Genomic DNA, 23541 nt, shown 5'->3' with positions numbered 1-23541 from the left:
ACAGATTACAGGTGAACAATACACAACTTCTGACTGCGCTGAGATGACAGCGGTGTATAATCGGGAACACTGCAGGAGGGTAGAATGTATTTACTGAAGGAGGAGAAAAAAAAGGACAGAAATGTCTGTGTGTGTGTCTATATTTCTAGTGTAGCGTTGGAACAGCCCCAGACACTGAATTAAGTCTGTTTCTCTTCTTTTTTGACTCGCTTGTCATCGTGCCCTTTCTATTGCTGTCGTTTCCCCATATATCTATACAGCGCCCAAGGGTTCGTGGCAGAGCGGCTTCTTTGACCAAGGCTCCTTCATGGAGATCATGCAGCCGTGGGCCCAGAGTGTGGTGGTCGGTAGAGCCAGGTAAAGTCCCAATGATAACAATATTACAGTGGTGTAAAGTAACTAACAATACTTTTACTTCTACTCCACTACATCTCTGTGGAAAATATTGTACTTTTACTCCACTGCAATTATTTGAAAACTTTAGTTACTAGTTACTTTGCAGATATAAATTCTTATATTATAAAACATACATTATACACTTAGGCCCTATTTCATACATAGGCTATTTGAAAATAGCTGATCTACAAGCTCACAGTGCGTCGTATCGTGACACGTTGTGACCTTGTAGATCTGCTATTTTCAAACCTTTAGTACTTTTACTTTTGGTACTTTAAGTATATTTTGATGCCAATACTTTTGTACCTTTTACTCAAGTAACATTTTGAACACAGGCCTTTTACTTTTACTATATGTCCAACCACGCCCAGAAGCCCTCATTTAGTTCTAAAGTGATTGTGTACGTTAGTGCGTTTTAAACTGAAGAGGGAGGTACTGTATGAGCTTTGTAAAATGTCATTAATGACATGGGTTTACGTGAGCTCTAGTCCACTTATTCTAACTGGTGTCTCTCTAAAGGCTTGGTGGGATACCTACTGGAGTGGTTGCTGTGGAAACCAGATGTGTAGAGCTCTCAATCCCAGCTGATCCGGCCAACCTGGACTCGGAGGCGAAGGTAAGGTTTGCTCATGGCATAGGCTATATGTAGGTTTTCATACTGTCAAACAGTCCTTTCCAAATGCATAATATATATGGTATAACACTGCATTATTGAAAAGCGTTATAAAATACCGTAACAAATAAGTATAGCACTAACTTAAGACAGGTCTTGAGGGCCTGATGTTTTACCCACAAAAATGTCACTTTAGCATTGATTTTATCGAAAAGAACATTAGATCTGTACATCCAGACATGTTGTACATTAACAACTTCAGGAAGAAGTTCATCTAATTATATCTCTGTTCAAGTAAAAAACAAATGTAGCTGTCCTTTGAAATACAATTATAGATAGCGATATGCCTCATAGACAATCCTCTTTTTCCTTTAGAAACCGTCCATCGAGTCTTGCTAATGTTGCCACAACATAGATGCCATGTGCACTTTGCTCATGCATGTGCACCTCACTGCAGTTTGTATTGTAAAGCATATAATAAGGGGGACGCACATTGATAATTCAAGGATTTAAGGTCGCTGAGTCTTGGAACTTGCTTCAATGGAAGACAATGTCCGCTGTATCTCTGTTTGCATTGACTCACCTGATGAAATGTTATGATGAATTGAAATGGATACCGTCGCCATTTTGAAATAGCTTTTATTACCCACCGTATTACTGTTATACCGCCCTAGTGCACAGTGCACACACACATAAAATGTATAATTAGTTGGCTTTCTCTAGAAGAGTGCCTACTCTTGATGTTGCCATTATTTATTAAATGTATGTTATTCCCCAAAAAACATAATCATGTTTTGAAAAATGTTCATATATTTTCAAAAATAGTGGAAATAGCAGATCTACACACTGAAACCGGCTAGATCCATGTTTTTTTTAAGTATAAAGTAAACGTTAAATGTAAGTTATTTGTCATAACTGCCCTGTGCAACTTTAGTTTAAAAAGCCAAACAGAAATGTAATTTTGTTAATCGCAATTATTTGAGCGACAATTCATCGTCAAAGTAAAATATCATAATGGTGACAGCCCTGTCTGTGTCTATTTCCTTTTCTCTGTAGCTTATCCAACAGGCTGGACAGGTTTGGTTCCCAGACTCTGCCTTCAAAACAGCCCAGGCCATCAAGGACCTGAACAGGGAAGGCCTGCCTCTCATGGTGTTCGCCAACTGGAGGGGTTTCTCTGGAGGAATGAAAGGTACCTCTCATTCTCCATGGAATCAATGGTTACTTTTGAGACTACTCGAAATGGAGTCATGTGGATCTCGGGATCCACATGGGAACGGCATGGCTCCAATGTGGATGCATGGCATAGCTATGACATAATGACTCTGAATGTGGGCAAGGTTTCAGCCCGAAACGTAGAACGTTATGTGAAAACAAAATGAACGGAACACGCCTTTTTTTGCCTTGTTAAAGACGGGGCAGTGTCAGTCAGCCGATTGGTTGGTCAGTCTATCTGTCCACCACATGGTCCTGAACTATATATCTCAAAGTCTAAAGGGCGGATTGGATTTTAAAGTCTTATTGGTGTGCAGTTTGCCAATGAAGAACATGTTTGTTGCATGTATTCAGTCCATCATATGGGAATTCCCTCTCTCCTCAGATATGTATGACCAGGTGTTGAAGTTTGGGGCCTACATCGTGGACGGCCTCAGGGAGTATGAGCAGCCGGTGCTGGTCTACATCCCTCCGCAGGCCGAGCTGAGAGGAGGGTCCTGGGTGGTCATAGACCCCACCATTAACCCCCGCCACATGGAGATGTATGCCGACAAGGACAGCCGGTGAGCCTGAGACCCAACACTCAATACACGTCCCGTAACAAAAGGCAGAGAGGCCGCTTGCTAACTTGAAATCACTAATCGCTCTCTCCCGTCCCTGCTTCTCTGTAGAGGTGGAGTTTTGGAGCCCGAAGGCACCGTGGAGATCAAGTTTAGGAGGAAAGACCTGGTGAAGACCATGAGGAGGGTAGATCCCATCTACATGGGCCTGGCTGAAAGACTGGGTGAGTCCACTCCACAGCTTCATTTTCGTGTGTGTGTGTGTGTGTGTGTGTGTGTGTGTGTGTGTGTGTGTGTGTGTGTGTGTGTGTGTGTGTGTGTGTGTGTGTGTGTGTGTGTGTGTGTGTGTGTGTGTGTGGGGTGTGTGGTCTCTACCTCGTTCTTATTCATAGCATCTTCCATCCCTCTCCCGGTAAGGAGAGGTAATACATCAGGTAGGAGCATGTGCAGTGTCACCCTCGTTCTTTATCTGAGGTTGATGGTATCGTCCCCGCCTCACCCGCCCCCCTTCCCCCCCAATAGGGAGACATGTCAATCACAGCAGGCTCAGATCAATCAGCAGCTGCACTGTCTCTCCTTCTCTGCCTATTGATTTTCCCCAAGGCCCAGAGCGGGGGGAGGGGGGTTGGGGGGTGGACTGAAGGAACGGAGGGGTGACCAGGAAGAGCTGGAGGGTTGAACGATTGGAATTGACAGAAGTCAAGTCAGCCCTGGCGTTTGTGGAGGAGACTAACCTAAAATGCTAATCACCGGGAGCTAATTCAGCGTCTTTCTCCACTAATAATATTTGTGGAGGAAGGTTTGAGATTCTAAACCTGAGCAGCTTTAGAAAGCTCATCTAAAACAATACAACCCAGTGTGATGGTTAGAGTGAGGAGCCTCGAATCAGCCTCATGGCATTCAAACTAAAGAGCAGTAAACTTGATCTGCATAGGGCTTCAACTATCTATTATTTTCTTAGCGATTATTCAGCAGATAGCTTTTTCGATTAATTGAATAATCGAGAAGGGCATTTTTTTTTCTTTTACATTTTATATATGTCAATGAATCGATTTACCATGTAAGCATTATTTTATACTAAAATTGTTAAAATAGCAGATATACAAGCTCACAACGTGTTGTAATTGATTGAAGTATGATTGAACTTGATTTATTATACAAAAATGTTAACAGTGATGCGACGTGTTGTGAGCTTGTAGATTGGCCATTGTAACCATTTTTTTTACTTGTGCCTATAATGAGGCCCAAAACAGGGATTGATTATTTAATTAAATGATTGATTATCGATAAAAAAAAAAATCCATTAGTTCGATTAACTTTTGAACCCCTAGATCTGAATGGTGATCTGTGCATTGTTGTGTGTTTTAATGTGCGGTGTCCTGAACTTCCAACAGGAACTCCAGAGCTGGGCCCCACGGAACGTAAGGAGCTGGAGACCAAGCTGAAGGAGCGCGAGGAGTTTCTCCTGCCCATCTACCACCAGGTGGCCGTGCAGTTCGCCGATCTCCATGACACCCCGGGCCGGATGCAGGAGAAAGGCGTTATCACGGTGAGGGGGGTGTGGCGTGATTCATGTGAAATCACGATCGGAATCAGATGGCATCGGTGGACAGCACATTAGCGATGCGGCGATCGTTTTCATCCGTTTCATGTTTTTATTTATGTTTTTGAAGCTATCTTTGTCATACATGCAGAGGTAGTAAAGTGTCGCATGTGAATAACCAGTGCTGCATGAGCCTGCCTAGAAGCCTGGAGGCCAGTATCAGTCTAGCTGCTGCTGCACCTCCCCAGTGAATAATGTTGTAATCTCGCTCAGTGCTATGAGACGCGTCTTCACAATTATCTTCTGATGACCCTGGTCAATCACCTCAGCAAGCCAAGCGCAGACCTGCCCCAGGCTACCCCCATCCCGCTCCATCCCAAACCCATCCTTCACACATAAATACAAGTGTGCTCGTGCTCTTTCTCTCACACACTGTGTGTGTGTGTGTGTGTGTGTGTGTGTGTGTGTGTGTGTGTGTGTGTGTGTGTGGGAGCCCAACGCCACCGATTACCAATGTTTTTGACCGATATTTTTGAAATAATTACAAAATCTTTCAATCAATTTGGAAAGCGTAGATTTTATTTGAAGCAAACATACAGTATAAATAGGGGGAAAAATGCTTTTGATAGATAATTTATATACTATATTAAACTGCAATATATGAAAAGAACACTTAAAGGGCAAGACCACTTTGGTAGAGGTTTGGGTTGTGTAGTTACATTGCCATGATGTAACTCCAAAGGTGGGCAAGAAATACAAAATAATTGCTCCATTGATTAGAAATTGATAATTCAAAATATGCTCCTCATTGACTTACATTGTACGGTAAAACAGCTCTCAAAGTCACTCTTTTCGCACATAAACGAACGCAAACAAAGTTGATTCAGACAATATAGAACATCACCAAACCCAGTACTATTTATTTTTTAATAAAAATGTCAACTTCCTGTTGATTTTGCCATTTTTAATAAGTAGAAAACCTGGACTGGATCCGTGGATCCGGATCTTCAAATAGTAAAATCAAGAGGAAGTTGACATTTTTATTAAAAAAACAAACAGTACTGGGTTTGGTGATGCTCTATATTGCCTGAATCAGCTATGTTTGGGTTCATTTATGTGCTAAAATAGTGACTTTGAGAGCTGTTTTACCGTACAATGTAAGTCAATGAGGAGCATATTTTGAATTATCAATTTCTAATCAATGGATCAATTATTTTTGATTTCTTGCCCACCTTTGGGGATACATCATGGCAAGGTAACTACACAACCCAAACCTCTACCAAAGTGGTCTTACCCTTTAACTTTAAATAAATACACACATAAATGAAACTTTCAAACATTAAAAAAATATCCAATCTATAAGACTTTTTTAAAAGACACATCGACTGCATAATAGCTCATACAAATTTTTCAAAATAAGTACAATTATGGGCCAAACCGATATACATGTATGGGTCAGCTGTGGGCTTGTTTAGCTCACACAGTTGATTCACATTTTATAAAATGACAAATTAGTTTCCCTTCGATACAAAAGTCAAGCTTGTATAACAAAGTTCCTCATTAATTTGTAACCAATACATGAAAGTACTGTTATATCCAATTCCAGGGGATTGTTTTACTTTTTCGCTGCTTCATGATAGGACCGTGTAGACAAGAAAGCATTGAAGAGAGGCAACACAAGTCTCAGAGTGGGATTAAAGCCTGGAACATTGTGCTTACATGACCCACCAACTTGTTGAGCTACCAGGGTGCCTCAGAATCTGCCATTTTAACATTTTGAAACGTGATTCATAGATTTATGTGAGAGATGAGATATTTTTGCCAGTGAAAATCAGATAACGTTTGTTTTTGTTTTGTTTTTTCACAATTTGTGTTAATTTGTTAATTTCCCAGGACATCCTGGAATGGCAAACATCCCGTCAGTTCTTCTACTGGCGCTTGCGGCGTCTGCTGCTAGAGGACACGGTGAAGAGGAAGATCCAAGCGGCCAACAATGAGCTGACTGATGGCCAGATCCAAGCCATGCTACGCCGCTGGTTCGTAGAGGCCGAGGGCGCTGTCAAGGTAAGACCTGCTGCTGCTGCCCTTCTTCCAGATCCCTTTTCACACAAGAACACTCACTGGCTGGCTTATCAACATACAGTACACCGTTTAAATCAGAGCGTACAAATGTAACATGCATTACATGTACATGCATTACATTTGTTCACTCTCAGAGTTACAAATGGCTAAATTAACACAGGATTTTACTTTTTACTAAACAGTATCAAATTTACCCGCACACTTGTCTTGCAACGCCATGCGAAACAGCAGTTTGACTCCACTAGTATTCTAATGAAAGCACTTTAAAAAGCAGGGTATTATAACCTGTTTTATTCATTCTCGTGCTTTTCCTACAAGTAAACTCAGAGATAATAATGATTGTCTTGGCATTTTTCATTTAAACAGTTGCAAAGTCAGCTGTTTTTGATTGCAACAATCAACAGAAAAAATCCTCGGAGAACCAGACAATCTAGCTCTGATAATTATAGCTTTTATTGTACATTTCAGCCAGCCATAGTGTGATATAACTAAGGTCCCACAAAGTCCATGGATATCCATTTCCACTTCAGTTTCAGGGCTTTCAAAGAAGTGCATCGTAATAACTGCAGTATTATTTGAGTAATGTGCGTCGGACAGATAAACTGTAAGCGTTCTTATTACTGCCTGGCAGTAATCCTACTTCCAATGTAAACAATCTTTGTATGATTGTTAAGCGGAGCTGAATTGACACAGTATGTAATTCAAAAACGACGCCCCATGGAGATAAACGCTGTCCGCCGCGGGTCAGACTGGGGTTAGAGGACTAGCTGCAGGGGTTACTGCAGCCAGAGCAGCTTTTTGAAGAATCTCAAGTAGTGACCCTCTTGTTGGCTAATGCATTACTCCAATTGGGATTGCCTGTCTTAAGCTACAATTAATCACAGCCCTGGCACGTGCAGATAGGAGCGCAACACGCTGTTTCTTAATTAAAAGCAAACAGATTAAAAATGATTAATAAGGGCATTAAATGTTCTAGTGGACTACAAGCAGGAGTGTTCATAAAAAGGCACCAGACCATTAACGCCCTGGAAATCTTTGCTAAGCCCCCAGTCTGGCTTTGTTTGGGATCAGGCATGCCAGCACTCATGAATACTAATTTTTTTCAGTACCAGGTCCAGTCACATGACATTAAGCTTTTTTCTTTTGATGGGAGAAAGTGTGTGTGTGTGTGTGTGTGTGTGTGTGTGTGTGTGTGTGTGTGTGTGTGTGTGTGTGTGTGTGTGTGTGTGTGTGTGTGTGTGTGTGTGTGTGTGTGTGTGTGTGTGTGTGTGTGTGTGTGTGTGTGTGTGTGTGTGTGTGTGTGTGTGGTGTAAGCAAATTTCTACAACAGCTGTCATTTATGTTTATTTTCAGCTAATTTCTACAACAGCTGCCTTTTAGGACCATTTAGTACTTGGCTGTATCAATTGTAGATCTTTATTTTCTTCTCACTGGATCTGGAAAAAACATGACTGAAGTAAATATATATATATATATATACAGTATACGTATATAGATAGATAGATGTATACATTTTTTCCTTGCTGTCAACATGAATCAAACCCTATTATTTCTCCACGCCTCTTGATATCTGATCTCGTGAAATCTTGCTGAATATTTGAGCCCCTGCTATCCATCCAATGCTAAGTCCAAGTCGTTCCTCGTTGCAGGCCTATCTGTGGGACAGCAATGAGGAGGTGGTGGAGTGGTTGGAGAGGCAGCTAGCCGAGGAAGAGGGTGCGAGGTCCGTTGTCGACGAGAACATCAAGTACATCCGCAGAGACCACATCCTCAAGCAGATTCGCAGGTGACACCTCTCAGTAACGCACTTTGACAGAAGTGGGATATTGCTTTGGAAGACCAATTTTCACCTGTGCTTTCACCACCTACCCTCCACCTCTCCCAAACACCACTTGCCATAATGGCATTATGATATCATTTTCTCACATGAATGTCCTTCTTCTTCCTTCTTCTCAGCTTTGTTCAAGCCAACCCAGAAGTTGCCATGGACTCCATTGTTCACATGACCCAGCATATCTCGGCCACACAGCGAACTGAGGTGGTCCGTATCCTGTCCACCATGGAGTCTCCGGCCTCCTCCTAGGATGACGAGGGGGGCTGCCCTCTCTTCCCTGCCTGGCTCAGCTCAGCCCACACCCCACCGCTCCTGACTATAGGACCTGGGCTGGAATCTAGAGCTGGAGGAGCCAAGCTGACGGCCCTTGACGGCAGCCAAGTTACTGATGAAGCTGTTGGCAATGATTCTCAGCAGGGGAGAATTTGAGTGACTGATCTCACCTTTAACATTTTGTAAATGTCTGACATGTGTGCTACAGTAGTGTGGAGATAAGTTAATTGTGTTGTATATTTAAGTGCAATTGAAAAATGACGCAAAGAGACCAGAGATATCCAGTAACAAAAGTGCGGGTTGTTGAGATGTTGCACAATTGGCCAACGAAGGGGGTTGTTATTGTTTTGTGATAATCAATTGGGCCTCGGTCCTGTTTGAACTGGAAAATGCATAGCAATACATTCAGGAATTCAGGATGTAGTCCAAAAAAAAGGCACCTGCAATTGTAAGGTTTGCACATAAAGATTTGAAACTTTTGATGCAAATTTGGTTAAAGTTACCATGTTGCCCGGGAGTGATGGCAAAAAAAAATCACACTCCTTACCAGGGAGAACTTAATTACTGGTCAAAAACTGGGAGAATGGTGGGGGGGGGCACCATAGCATGTATGTTGGGGGGTGGGGGTTGTCTGCTTTAAACACGTGGACAGAAGAGCCCAGCGGGGCGTAGGTACAAGGTCCCATTCAGACCCTTGCTGTTTCACAGGTACCCCGGAGTGAGCTGTGGGCAGCCAGCCACACAACAAATCCACGGGAGACGGAATAGCAGCTGCCACCTCTGTTCTCCCTCACACTGCACACACATGCTGCTTTGAATGCACTTTACTGCTTACTGGTCCCTCACACTGCATCCGGCAGCACACACGCACAGTGTTGCAGTGTTGAATCATCGGGTGTGTGCACACACTCTCCCTTTCTCTCTCTCACACACACATACAGTTGATTATGGCAGTAATGGACGCATACTGTTTCATAAAGTGGATTCTCCTCCCTTGGGCTACATTCTCTCCAATTATTGAAGCTTAGCCACCCCCCGCCCCCCCCCCCCAAAAAACTAAAACAATCATTAAAAAGAGAAGGTTCTCTAGCAGTCTTTTTTTTTGTACCTGGAAAATATTTTTCAATTTATTGCAATTAAATGACTAAATTAATAAATATTAGTTATGTCAAAGAACATAACTGCATTACTGTATGTCACTCACTGGACTTACACATGCTGTGTGACTTAACGTGTGATTTTTAACTTTTATCGTAATCTTAAGTTAACTGTTACGTTTGAATTTTTGGCTTTGTGACTTTTTTTTATACTGACCTTCCTAGAAGAAAATAAGAGCATTCTGTGTTTTGATTAGAAATGGGGATACATCCTGGATATGATATGGTAAAAAATAAGTAAACGAGTGAAATCTTGCAATACATTACAATGATGCTTCATTCAACCACAGTTCATTGTATCCTAAAACCCTGCTGAAAAGGCAATATTAACCATGTTGTATGGCTTCATAGGATCCTGTTGGGACACGTGGTTCTGTTATGTTACAAAGTTGCTAGTTGTTTCCTGGATGAGGATGGAGAGCATATAACAGTTGTGAGTCCTATCACATTGCAATCTTAATAAATGTTGCCGAACAATAGTATGCCGTTTTATGTGTTTGTGTTAACTTTGAAATTGTTTATTAAAGCATAGTATACAGTAGCTGGAAGTAAGAATACAGAATCAACAAAACAACTGAAGTTGTTAAAAAAAACATTAATTTAATTTCTCAATTACTTGCTTTTTATGTATTGATGCCCCTCAAGATAGATTATCACATAACTGGAAGCCTCATTAATTAGAGCAATCAGAATGAAGTCTAATACACTGGAGAGACTTGTTCTGATTGCTCTAAAATGATAGTCTCTTATTCGTCTACCCACAGACGATTAGTGACATCTTTTTCTTCTGGATTTTAAACTTCAACGGTCTTAAGGCGGATGAAGCAGATCACATAATAGTGAAGGGATCCATCTCCTCCCCGTGTGTGTGTGCGTGTGTGTGTATGTGTGTCATTCATATCTTCCCCTTGGCTCTGTCAACTCTATTACTGTCCTACCAACAAATATGTAAGACAAATTGAGTTGCATGCACCCAATACCCACCACAATTATTGGAGGCCCAATAAGAAAATGACTCATTTGGTGTTATAATTGGAAATGTGACTTGCCTGCTCTCTCTGCTCTCCCAGAGGGCTTTGCTCATTTGTGGAGGCATGCTAGGCTGGCTAATTCTTCTTTTAATCACAGACAAACTGCAGAACCAGGTCCTTCCTCTATAACATTTGAATGGAAGGATGGGGATTTGAAAAAAAAAGAAAAGAAAGAAAGAAAAGAATCAGAACAACGTTGCCAGGAAGCTGTTTGTGTTACCATTCTTCCCCAAGTTTAAAATGAGATGCACCACTTTGTTTCCCAATACAATGCATCCCGTAACCCGTTGCATTAAAATGTGAGGCAGGTGTTACTGTTATTACCATTCACTGCTCAGGCATATCCAACTTTTTTATATTATTAGGCTACAGTAAGGGAATAAGGCTCAAAATCATCTTAAAATGTTGCTGTTAGCCTTAAGCATCTAAAATGAATAATTTCAGGCTACTAAGCTTTAAGACAGAACAAAATGGATGGAACAGTCAGTGGACAAATAGAGATGGTGACAGTCTACGACAGAGATGAAGAAGATTTAACGGTGGGGGGGGGGGGGGGGGGGGGGGGGGGGGTCTATGTCTGGGTTTAGATGGAGAGGGGGTAGCACTAGCAGGGAAAGAGAAGCAACGCAATCATCATGCATCCGAGACGAGCATAATTCCACATTCACGGGTCTCAACGACTTGACTTGAGAGACAATGCCGGGTGACCCAGTTGCAGAATTCCAATTAGTGGGATGTATGTATGCAACAGTTGAGATGAAAAGAGAACAACCAATCTTTACAGAGCCTTGGGGTCGTCTGATTGCAGCCTCAAGCTGGTATACTTCATCGCACGACGATGTTGCGCCCCCAAAATAGCCGATCTACAAGCTGACAACGCAGTGCATTCGCAATGCAGTGTGAGCTTCTTTGGTCTGCTCAATAGAAGGCTCTGGGTCTGCTATTTTTCATCGCGCGACACCGTCGTACCACCCAGCATAAATGAATCAGGATTGAGATTGGGGCCCATGCAGGCCCCAGCTGTGCTCCGGCTCTCCAGACAGAAGATTGTGAAGAAGCCTCATCTGCAACCATGTGCCATTTATTTCAACCTGCGTTCTCAATGCAAAGCAGCCTATTCAGACGGCGGGTACTCTATGATTTCACATCTTTATTTTGAGGGTGTTTGTCTGTATGACGAGCACATCTGTTCGAGAGTGTCTGGATATGAGATATGCAGCAGGAGGGGGAGGGGGTGAAGAAAGTGGGATGGAATGGTCTCACACCTATTGAGGATCATTGGAAATCTCTCAAGTAGGCTCTGAGCAGACACTAGATGGCAGTGTGTGATGTCCCCAGGCCAACACCACTCAGCACATCCATGATTTATCAGTAGGCTATGAATTGTCAGGGTGACTTACAATGTTAATACAAAGAATCATATATTTTTTGGGTGGCTAGCAGTTACTACTTATAGAACAGTGCAGCACATACACATTAGTATCATTCTTTCTTCAAGGATGTCAAATAACAGTGGTAAAATATATTTTGTAACTGAACTTGGTTGATTGATTGATTGATTGATTGATTGATTGATTGATTGATCGATTGATTGAATACTTTATTAGCAGTTTGCAAAAAAAAAGCACAGGAAAGTACAGTTCAATACAAGGTCTGGTAAGAGGATTTTAAACCGAAGAAAGCCTATGGCTTGTTGTAATGGGGTCCTTTGTACTCAATTCATCGAAACATTTAATGACAGACGCATTTACAATACTATGCAAAACATCATATAAACAGTTAGAAATCACATAGAAAAATATGTACAGTAAAAGTTGAAAGACTGTCTTTTGTGTCTGTCTGTCTGTCTGTCTGTCTGTCTGTCTGTCTGTCTGTCTGTCTTTCTGGAGGCTTTAATTAAGGTGTGCTTGCCAGCCATATTTTGGGCCCTAACCCTGACCTGACCTGTGTGTTAAACAGTCCTGTAGGCCTATGTTGATCTGTGATAAGTTAAGAAATTATAACATTCATAAAATGATTTCCACCTACAAGAACTGTGTAAATATAGCCTACCCCAAATTCAAACAAATCAAGTATTTTCTCAAACTGTTTAGCATCCTCCCTTGTATACTGACCCCACTGCATTAAGTTAATGCAGTGGGGTCAGTATACAAGGGAGGCTGCATGTGTTAAGCTGAATATGGCTGATTTTCAAACTAACCATTGCTATGCATTGTTAACTTGATATTCAGTAACTTTTCAGCGAGCGACACTGTGGTGCCAAAACGTATAAATAGGGCTTTACTCTCTGGGGCCAAGAAAGCAGTCTGTCAACCAGCTTTAGGCCTAATCCCTAATCCCCATTCGAAAATTTGCCGCTAGGGTCAAAGATTACAATACATTCTGATCATCACCACATAATGCATACATTCTCATTCTGCCTGTGCTGAGTAAACAGTGGCTGGGGAATTCTGAATAGCAGGATGACAGGGGTGAAGGCTAATTCACAAGCTGCTGCAGACAGGGGAGGGGTGGGGTATTAGAGCAAGGCCAAACAGAGGAGAGGTTGTGAGGTCTGGGATCAAATGACCCTTCAGAACTGCAATCCTTTCCATTGTATACATTATGTTATATGGCTGACCACTACAGTAATAATACACAAAAAATAAATAAACGCTGTAATAATTAAATAAATGCAATACTTGTAAAGCATATTGTCCCCTGGATAGCACATGATATCCTTGCTGTTTGTTTACCATTGAGGCAAGCGAAAACCTACAGCAAATGGAAAATGACACTGACCAGTCGGTATAATTGATATTATAACATATTGCATTCTTACTGTCTGTCCATCAACAGCGACACCAACAAAAACTTTTAGGCGACGTCTCTATAGCCTATTCACACACTTTGCTGTAGCCTAATAGGGGACCAGACTGGCGTATATAAGGTATAAGCCACAGCAGTATAAATTAGGCTTTAAAACCTGAGCAGTAGTATGCACAATAACAGCTTTATGGATGAACCTGTGCCGTGCAGACCAGGTGAGATTTCTCTGTTGGCCAGGCAGCTCTTTTCTCCTCCTCTTTTTTCCCCCGACCTGACATTAGCATTCATAGAGGCACTGGAGTGTGGCGAGCTGCGACCGTCAGGCCAGCTATGAAATGCAGCAGTGGAGCGAGAGGAGGGGGGGGGGGGGGGGTGAATGGGGCTGATGGTAGAGGTTGCCCAATGCGGGATTGTGGGAAAGGTCAGCGGCCAGTGTGCTGCGTTTTGTGGCACATACATCACTGTTATTACTGTAGGTCATTGATTGGTATGGAAATGAGGGGAGGCAGCGGCTCCACATGCAAGGGTGGGCCGAGTGTGGCAGGGCAGGCCACTGAGAAGTCATTACCCTATTTAGAATGCCTGTCATCTCCCTGTGAATAGGCTACCCAGCCTACTCTGCTGCTAACCACAACACCATTCGCCCAGGGTTTCTTTTATGCACTTGCACCAGCCCAAAATGTTTTTTTTTTGCCATTGTTCTTACAGGCAAATTATTGACAGGGGGAAAAGGTGGTTATACATAGGACAGACTGATAGAGTGATAGATCTATCAGCCCAACACACACACACACACACACACACACACACACACACACACACACACACACACACACACACACACACACACACACACACACACACACACACACACACACACACACACACAGGCAATGAGAGAGAGAGAGAGAGAGAGAGAGAGAGAGAGAGAGAGAGAGAGAGAGAGAGAGAGGGGGGGGGAGAGGGAGAGGGAGAGAGAAACACATTACACAAAATTAACAATAGATCGAAAAACAGGGTTCCAGCCCTGTGGGCCTGAACTAATAGACAAAACAAAACTTTGTCAATTAGTTTACTATGGGAGCCAATATGAAAAAGAAAACAGGACCCTAATTACAATATAAACACAAACATAAAAATTAAGACACCAAACAAACAAAGACATTATAAAGAGAAGAACATTAATTTGGTACAGTGAAACAAATTGCTTGAATTAAGGGCCTAAATTGAACTTCAGTTAATTGACTGAAGGCTGCATAATGATAATGACTGCATTTTAGTGATGCTTATCCTATACCCTATGTGTATTGCTAATGGTTCCGGTATGAAGTCTGGAGAAAGTCCTTGATATACTCTAAGAGTCAGCATTGTGCACCTACACCTATACATTGTAGGCATGTAAACACACCCCACACACACACACACACACACACACACACACACACACACACACACACACACACACACACACACACACACACACACACACACACACACACACACACACACACACACACACACACACACACACACACATAGTCTCACACACACACACACACACACACACACACACACACACACACACACACACACACACACACACACACACACACACACACACACACACACACACACACACACACACACACACACACACACACACACACACACACACACACACACACACACACACACACAGTCAGTGCAGAGTTGCTGACTAAAAGAGTTTGCCTGAATGCAAACATCAGTTCAGCACTGGCCCACTTTGAGAGGTTAGTCACATTAAAATGCATGCATTACAGGCATATCACTGGAGCGTGGAGAGCCAACTCCCTATGGAAATGTCCGTTTACTGCCTTTCATAGGTCTTTGGAATGGTAGGATTTGTAGCCAGTGTCCTCTGGCTATGAAGGACAAAGGCAACCAACCAGGGAAATCATTATGCTTCACGAGACACAGCATTGTGCCATCCAACAATCTTGTGGTACAGGGTTCCAATCGTACCAACAATCGTAAACACACTGCACTCAAGAAGGATTTCATGATCACACAGAATTTCTCTGCTTCAGACACGCTCATTGCCAACATTTTGTCTGGCGGCTGGGTAGTGAAAAGTATCATACAAAGTGCTTCTAAAAACGTAACTTGAATTTATTCATTATCAAATAAGTCCTCGACTATTTAAGATGTGTGGTCTTCAGCATTGGCAACAGCTCACATTAGAAGGGAGAGGTGGGGGAAGGGAGAGGGGATGGAGGGGGAGAGAGAGAATGATTTCTGTCATGTAGTGCACAAGGTGAATCCATAAAGTCCAGATGTAACCCTCTAGATAAACAGTGTGCAATCCAGATAACGTGACAGCTCAGGAGGAGGAGAGAGAAGGATGGTTGATCCCAGCCATAATCCAAAACTGCTGAGACCACTGCGTGTCTGTAATGTATGTAATGTATTAACCTAGCCTATGAAATCTATGCGCTTTGAATCATTTTGGTCTGCAAAATCACCTACCTTTCAAGTTAATGTACTTCAAATGAAGCTGTTGCCTGCTTAGATTCAATTAAGATACTGAAGTTAAAGCATCTTATTCCGTTAGTGCTGTAACAGCTTACTGCCCAAAGCTGAGCTGATATAAACACTTAGAAACACCCAGAAACAGTATTTTCTTACAAAGGTTCTTCATTGATTGATTGATCGATTGATCGATTGATCGATTGATTAGTCAGAAATGTAAACAGCACGTGGTAAAGTAAGACATTAAGGCTAAAAGGATAACACAAAAAACTCCTGGGGACTCCATTGTGGTCCTATGTATTCAAGTCATCAACATAGCATAAGAAATACAATTTCAAACAATATATGTACAAAAATCAATTACATTTACCTCCCCAGGCCAATTTGGAAAGAATCCAGTGTTACACATCCTTTAATGGATGGTGTTAGGGAATTCCACATTTTGGTGAGTAGTAGAATGAGAATTGTCCCATGTTTTTTTCTAAATTTGGGTGGTACCTCTATGGTGGTATACTAGATCATGGTTGCTCCCTCTAGCATTGTGGCTGTGGGTGTTTGATGAATAAGTGTAACTTTGATTAAATCTCCCAAGTAGAAATAATTTGTAAAAGGAAGGAAGGCACTTTATGTCAGTCTTCCTCAGTGGTAAAGATCAGGTGGGGTATGGGGCAAGTTCCTTATTGGTAATGTTCTTGGAGGTGTGTCTGCACAGGCCTGGGCGCATCACTGCTATCAATACATCACATGCATCTTGGATCCAAATAAATCAAATACTCAAAACATATGAACAGGTCAAATAACCAAACACTTATGATTCTTAATCCCAATGTTACAGGTTGACATACTCCCCATAGAGTCCCCAGAAACTCCTTGAACTCTCCACTCACAGAATGCAATACAACAACCAGTCAATCTATTTTCTACAGTAAAAACATATATCCTCCATCTAGAATCAGCTTCAGGCTTTGACAAGTTAAGTAGGCATTTTTTCAGTATTTAGGTCCACACTCAAGACCCAGTTACTTAGCATACCTGACAACCACCTTACCCCTTTAATTTCCACCTTCCCAAGTCTGTTGCTTGAGGGCCGTCTGAAATTCTCTTGCTTGTCTTGTATTGTATCTGCCCCATGCAGCATTGAGGTATTTCACACGATTGATGTATGCACATACTCAGACCAACATATTCTCACTCTCAAGTTGTGTGGACCACTCACACACAGAGACCTCTTGATAAGTGTGATTTGTCTAAGTAATTCTTAATCACACTATTTCTGTGCATTTTATTTAATTGTATTTTCAGTATAGCACTTTGCAGCAAACTTTTCATAGCGTTCTTAAAGGACATTATACATTGGTTTATGCAGTAGCAACATCTATCTGGTAGTTTAATCTGATCTAGAATCAGGAATATTTGTCTATTATAGTAGCTTATTGAACTATGGCAAAATATTCTCTACACTGCCGCCCAATCCATGCAGTGTAGGAATGAGAAAGTAGGTGGGGAACACTTATGATTCTGTCCTCTTCAACTTTAATCAAAAGTACACTGACATGCTTCAGCCCCCTCCCTTCTTTTCATAATAATGGACCGCTAAAAATTCAGGAGGCAGGCTCCACATCAATCACTCGCCAGATTTGAGTCCAATGCAATAAATATGCAAATGAGGAGAAGCCAATGTCTCGTAGCTTTGAGATCAGCGCAAGAAGAAAAAAAGGGAAAAACTGTATTAATTGCCCATGGCCAGAGGAATCCTATTACTGTGGGCATTGATTATAAAATTGTGTATGTGAGTGATTTTCATGAAGGAAGTGGAAGCCTTGAGCAAAAAAAAAAAAATGAAGGGGAAAAAAATCAAATTAGAGAACTCAGGCCAAATCGATCAACCACAAAACGGCAAACAACAAAGGGTAAATCTAACTTGAAATAATATTTCATTCAAAAGCTAAGATTTGTATCTCAAAATGAAATAGAATGTTTTTCAGGAATAACAACTTTACAACAATGTCCACAGGTAAGTGTTCCATCTCCATAGGAGTTAATATGCTATTCATTTATTCATTTGGTCCTGATTTATTAATAGGCAAATCCCATAGGCCAAACAACATCTCTCACATTGGCTTATGGAGGCTTGATTATTTTTCAGTTCGGCTACAAAGGAACCGAGTTGCCTAACAATTTAAATGTCCATTCTGTAAGGGTTTTGACTTCATTATCAGCAATGCTTAAAAGGATATTGGTGAACATCTACTCTGCAGCATACTGAGCCTACTAGCCCATACTGTGCCATACTGTGCCACTTGCCTGACAATGTATGCAACCACAATAATAGTAAGCCTTGTACTGGTAAGGTGAGGCCCTGTCCCACCACAAAATAACGTCTTACAGCACAAAAATATTCTAATTGTGTGATCTACCTAAGAGCTTAACGCAATAATCAGTGTCAGCTAGGTTTAAATTGATTAGCTGGTTTGTGTTTGACTTGCAAATCTCTGTCTTAATCACAGTTGGATAAGAAGGATTAGTTTGATCAACAGCAATCCATTGTCTCTTTCAAACAGAAAAGAAACAACACAAAAATGCTAGGCTGTTTTACACTTGTAGTCTGACAAAAATAATAGATTTTCAAATCAAATGGAAAGAAATGTAGACGAGAATCCATTATTGTAGTTGGCGAACAACATTGAGAAACTTATGGACAAATTAAAGCCTCCTTCTTTCAGATGTTCCTCAGAAATAATAAAATGCTGAGAAACTTCATAGGCAACCAACCCCATTTTGGGACTGGTTGAGCCGTGTGATAGCCACCTGGTGTTTCCTTGCTAAATTGATCATGTGATGAACAGCCCATCATTTCACTCACGATGGTTGGTTTTGAAGCAGAAAGTGGTAATTTTGCTGGGGATCAGCTGGGCTGAATGTTCCTTCAGCCCTATGTTCTCTTAGTTTAGGACTAGGGGTTAGAGTTAGTTTTTAGGGAACATAGGGCTGAGACTGAGAGAACCTTTTTTTGTTTTCCAAAGTGCTTGGCAATGTTATTCCTGTGCCAGTACATAACAAGTGTGGGAATACAGGTGAATGGTGCACCCACTGCACCTGACCTAGTCACATGATTAGGTAAGTTCCTCTTTGAGCCTTTTTGACTCTGCTGCACATGATGCAGGGTGAAGGATTCAAGGATAGCTCTGGTCCAGAGCATTAGCAAGGTCATGCTCTGGACCAGAGCTAGGTGAAAGAGAACTCATGGTAAGCCAAAGCTCATAGTTTAAGCCTTGTTTAGCAGCACAGAATTAGCCATGTCTAATGCTATTATGTATTTGTTGTATGGCTAATGCTACTACTGGCCTTTGTTTGGTTTAGGCTATTGTTTGTTTATGCACATGGATGTTTGCCATGCTTATTAATTTGTGTTGAACATCAACATTAAATACTGTGTTTTGTTTTATTTTATTCAAATGTATTTTATTTACCGTATGTTACAGTTTACACATTAAGTGACCTCCAACAAGCTGCTGTGGCTAGAGACCTGGAGATAGTATAAATTCATATGGTTGTATGGGTCTCCTTGTGTAAATTAACATTTTTAGTTGTGTAATATCATTGTCTTTTTGTAGCTGTGGTGCTGGAATTCTGCTCCACTCTTTGACCCATGTGCTGCAGGATTGTGGTCCACTACACAGCAAAGTAAGGTTATATTAATTGTTCTTTTTAATAATTTGAATAAAGTGTGTTGATTGATTGAATGCTTTATTAGCAGGTTTAACTGTACAGGTGGTACAGTCAAAGGTTATGCTAAAAGGATAACACAAAAAGCCCCAGGGGGCTTCTTTCCATTGTGGTACATTGTACTCAATTCATCAGTAATGCGTATAATGCATATAATACAATACATATTGGTAGAAAACTCGGTAGCATTAACAGGTATGTGTACAGAGAAAGGAGGGGTGGGGACAGGGGGCAGAGGATGCTATTACCAAGGTTTTTCAAGGAGTTAAACTATGCTTACGAGGTCAGCCATTGTTTTACTTTAATTTTTTAGTTTTTGGGTCGTTTATTCCACATTATGGTGGTAGCATAGAATGCATTTTTCCCTATGTTTGAGCCAAATTTGGGGGGAAACAAGGTCAGTTGATCTCCTTCTGGTGTCATGCCCATGGGCATCACTCACTCTAGAGAAGTAGTTTCACAAGTATCTGTGCACTGATCCTCTGAGTATCTTGAAGACCAGACCCATTGAGAAATGCGTGCATTATGTTGTTATATTGGGGCTGGCAACCTATGGGCTTTGTCTGTTTCCTTAAAGGGACCAGTTCAGCCAATATTTTAATTAACCCTTTTGATGTTTATTTGACTTATTAGCCACCGGCATTTGGGGTTCAGCTATGGCAGGTGCTAGACATGTATGGCGATTCGTCTTAATGAGTTTGCTCTCCTCTTTGTTTTACAGTGTGACACTTGATACACATCTTGGGACTGCACTGTGGGACCTTTGGTTTTAGTGATGTGATGTTAATCCGTGACACTGCATGGTTTTGTATTGAATATTTTAGATTTAATATTGAATATTATTTGGTGCCAGGCCTGTGGTTCCCTGTCTTCCCCCCGTTGGTCATTCGGTAGTACCGTGTGCACGGGCCGAACTGCCCTTTCTTGTCATTTCATCAATGTAATCTTGCCTTACTGACATTATGCCCTGGTATTTTTAACCATTTGGATTCTTGTATACTGTAGTTACTTTCTATTTGAAATAAAGTATGTCCTATTTTTGCACATAATGCCTCTTGTAAATTGTTCCTGTTTAGGGGAGACATGGCTGGTCACATTACACATTGTTGAAGGTTTAGGGGTTCCTCCTCCAGAATAACCCATGCTTTAATTTCCTTTTTACTACCTCTACCTCTAACTTGGGGTGCACTTGGTATTCGCACTTGGTATTCGCACTTGGTATTCGCGTAACCTTTCCAAACCACATGATCTCGGGTAAGTGATCGATTAAGACATGCATTTAGTTTTGCATGTACTGTAGGCTACGTACTGCCAAACAGAGTTTGGGTGTCGAGTTTTTATGTAATTAAAAGTGAACGAACAACCTAACCCTATAGGCTACTTCGTTGCCCAGGATCCACCAGAGGTACTTGGTCCCCTCTTTTTTTGCCTCTACACCAGATCTCTTCATAATAGGTGGTCTATACAAACTTGAGTGTTACGTGTTGGGATGTTATAGATCTGCTATTTTCACAGAACTTTCGCCTATGGCATGCTAGGGACGTTAGGGTTAATGTGTTTGAATCGGAGATTCAACATGAGGGATGATGCAGACAATTTGATTGAATTCATAACCCCAGCACAATTAAAAAAACAAACCTAAATCTACTGAAAATGTATGAAACCACATTAGAACTAATAGTGACTAACTCTTTTGCAACTCCAGTGAATAATTCTCTTTTCTTTTTAGAACGGCTTGCTTGTTCATACTGTATGATCATGCGATTGCATCTCTGGAGGTAACTGAGGTTCCTTGACCAAAATCTCCCCCTTCATACCGCAGCTGAGCAACACCAAACCCATGTAACCTTTATATTTTTGTCGTCTACTAATCCGTTTTTAAATGTAAGGAGGCACAGTCCAGTAGATTGCAAGTAATGTATAGCTAAAATGAGATTAACTGGTTAGTTTAGCTACTTTAGGCTGCTACCCTGAATTACTAAAGAGTAACAAAACCCAAATCTGAAGACTTACAACTTAATCCTCTTGGTCCCTTGTGGCACATAAGACTACAATGAGCTACTCCCATCGTTTCATGGCAATGTGTTGTGCCTCGCCCAAGTGTTCCTCTTGCCATATCATCTGTCACAGTTCTGCCCCGGGTCATTTTAGGTCTCCTGAGTTTTCTTTTCCCCGGAGTCCATCACAGGCCGGTTTTGGGGATAGAGATTATGCTCCACTCGGAAGATCTGGCCCAACAATCAGATTTGTTTTATTTCCCTAGCATTGTTCTGGCTATTGTTCTTATAGAGTAAATCTGTGTGAAACATCTACTAGAGCAAATCTGTGTGAAACATCTAATGGTAGAAAGTGGGTTAGTGAACTGTCCATCTCCTATTTGTTAATCTCTCAAGACAGATTCAGCAGCTAGCAAAACATTTATTTATTTTCTTTGCCGATGGGTTCCCAGATTGCCTATTTGTTGGTTGATACAGGTGATGTCCCTGGCCTATTTGTTACTCTATAGAGTGAAATCACCTGACTCCAACAGCAGGCAATAGCAAGGCTAGTCCAACCCTGCCTTTCTTTCTTTTTCTTTTCCCCATTTTCCCCATTTTGTTTTCAATTCCCAACACGTACTGCAGTTCCTGTAGGTACCACTGTTGGCTTGGGAAGGGTCTAGAGTCTAGACCCTTCCCAAGCCAACAGTGGTCTAGACTCTAGACTTTAGAATACCACGTGTCTCCTCCGATACACATGGAGGCGCGTTTTCACCTGACAGCGAGGAGTTTCACTGGGAGAATGAAACGTGCACAGTTTGATGCCATCTCCCCCACATCTGCACATTTCCCTGCTGAACAGGTGCCCCGACCCCGGGTTGCTAGTGCAGTGACAAATTCTTGCTGGTTTCCCACAAGTGAACACATGTGACAAACATTTAGTTCATGTTAATGAGTCGCCACCGACCCGAGGTAGTGCCATGCTATAATGTATATGGTTGCCCCAGGTTCGATTCCAGGCCAGATCAGCATATGTGTCGATGAAATTAAATTTGTCCCTGAGCAAGACTCTTAACCCCTAATTGCTCACAGGTTCTCATTGGAAACAAGACCGCAAGGACTTTCATGAACGACCTGTTAAAAGGAATTATCCTTATTATCCTTATATGCATGGGAAAAGATGCCCTTTGAGATCAGCGGATCTTCAAAAATATCTATAAAACCACACATCCCCATATATGGAGTACCGTGATGTCATCAATATGACATCATAGAACTGAGGTCATAGACTGTCCTGGACTCCATATTTGGGCATGCCTGACACAGAACTTCCTAAATGAGAATAAAAGGGCCACTAATAAGAATTACAAAGAAATGTACACATGGCAGACCCCAACAATGGTTCCAAATAATCTGCCCACAAACACTTAAATTCCTGTCACTTTCGATAAATTAGGCTAATATCTGCATGCCACTAAACTTCCATATCAACTAGCTGCAATTTAAACACACAAGATCGATATATTTAAAATGACATATTCAACCTTGAAACAGGCCTACATCCAACTCTCATTTCTCATCTGAATTACTAGTGAAAGTATAGGCTAATAAATACCATTACAAGATAGCTTTTGAGCAAACCAAATATGTAAACAAGCTATCATACCAAACCAGAATCTCTGTTTGACCTCCATGACCTCAATGCAGCTTTTGATGCTTCGGTCACCAGATTCTTCTGAATAAACTTCCTTTTATGACTTCCCAACAGACATCTCTTTATAAAAATCATCTAAATGATGATTAAGGACCACAA

General features: G+C 41.5%; 1 protein-coding gene across 3 annotated transcripts in view; it reads left to right on the top strand.

Moving 5' to 3' along the window:
• LOC311057782 (acetyl-CoA carboxylase) overlaps nt 1–9559 on the top strand; it is a 49490-nt gene extending 39931 nt beyond the window's left edge. For all 3 annotated transcript variants that reach the window (XM_084074867.1, XM_084074866.1, XM_084074865.1), the window contains 9 exons: nt 261–357; nt 916–1012; nt 2066–2201; nt 2610–2787; nt 2896–3008; nt 4179–4333; nt 6221–6391; nt 8059–8195; nt 8366–9559. In XM_084074867.1, coding sequence (XP_083930993.1) covers nt 261–357; nt 916–1012; nt 2066–2201; nt 2610–2787; nt 2896–3008; nt 4179–4333; nt 6221–6391; nt 8059–8195; nt 8366–8492 — 1211 coding nt within the window. In that variant the 3' untranslated portion in view covers nt 8493–9559. The remainder of the gene's footprint in view (nt 1–260; nt 358–915; nt 1013–2065; nt 2202–2609; nt 2788–2895; nt 3009–4178; nt 4334–6220; nt 6392–8058; nt 8196–8365) is intronic.
• Nucleotides 9560–23541: the final 13982 nt, after the last annotated feature.

Source organism: Gymnoscopelus microlampas (assembly GCF_963454915.1).
Source record: "Gymnoscopelus microlampas genome assembly, chromosome: 12".
Taxonomy (NCBI): domain Eukaryota; kingdom Metazoa; phylum Chordata; class Actinopteri; order Myctophiformes; family Myctophidae; genus Gymnoscopelus; species Gymnoscopelus microlampas.
This window is presented reverse-complemented; position numbering and strand designations above follow the sequence as displayed.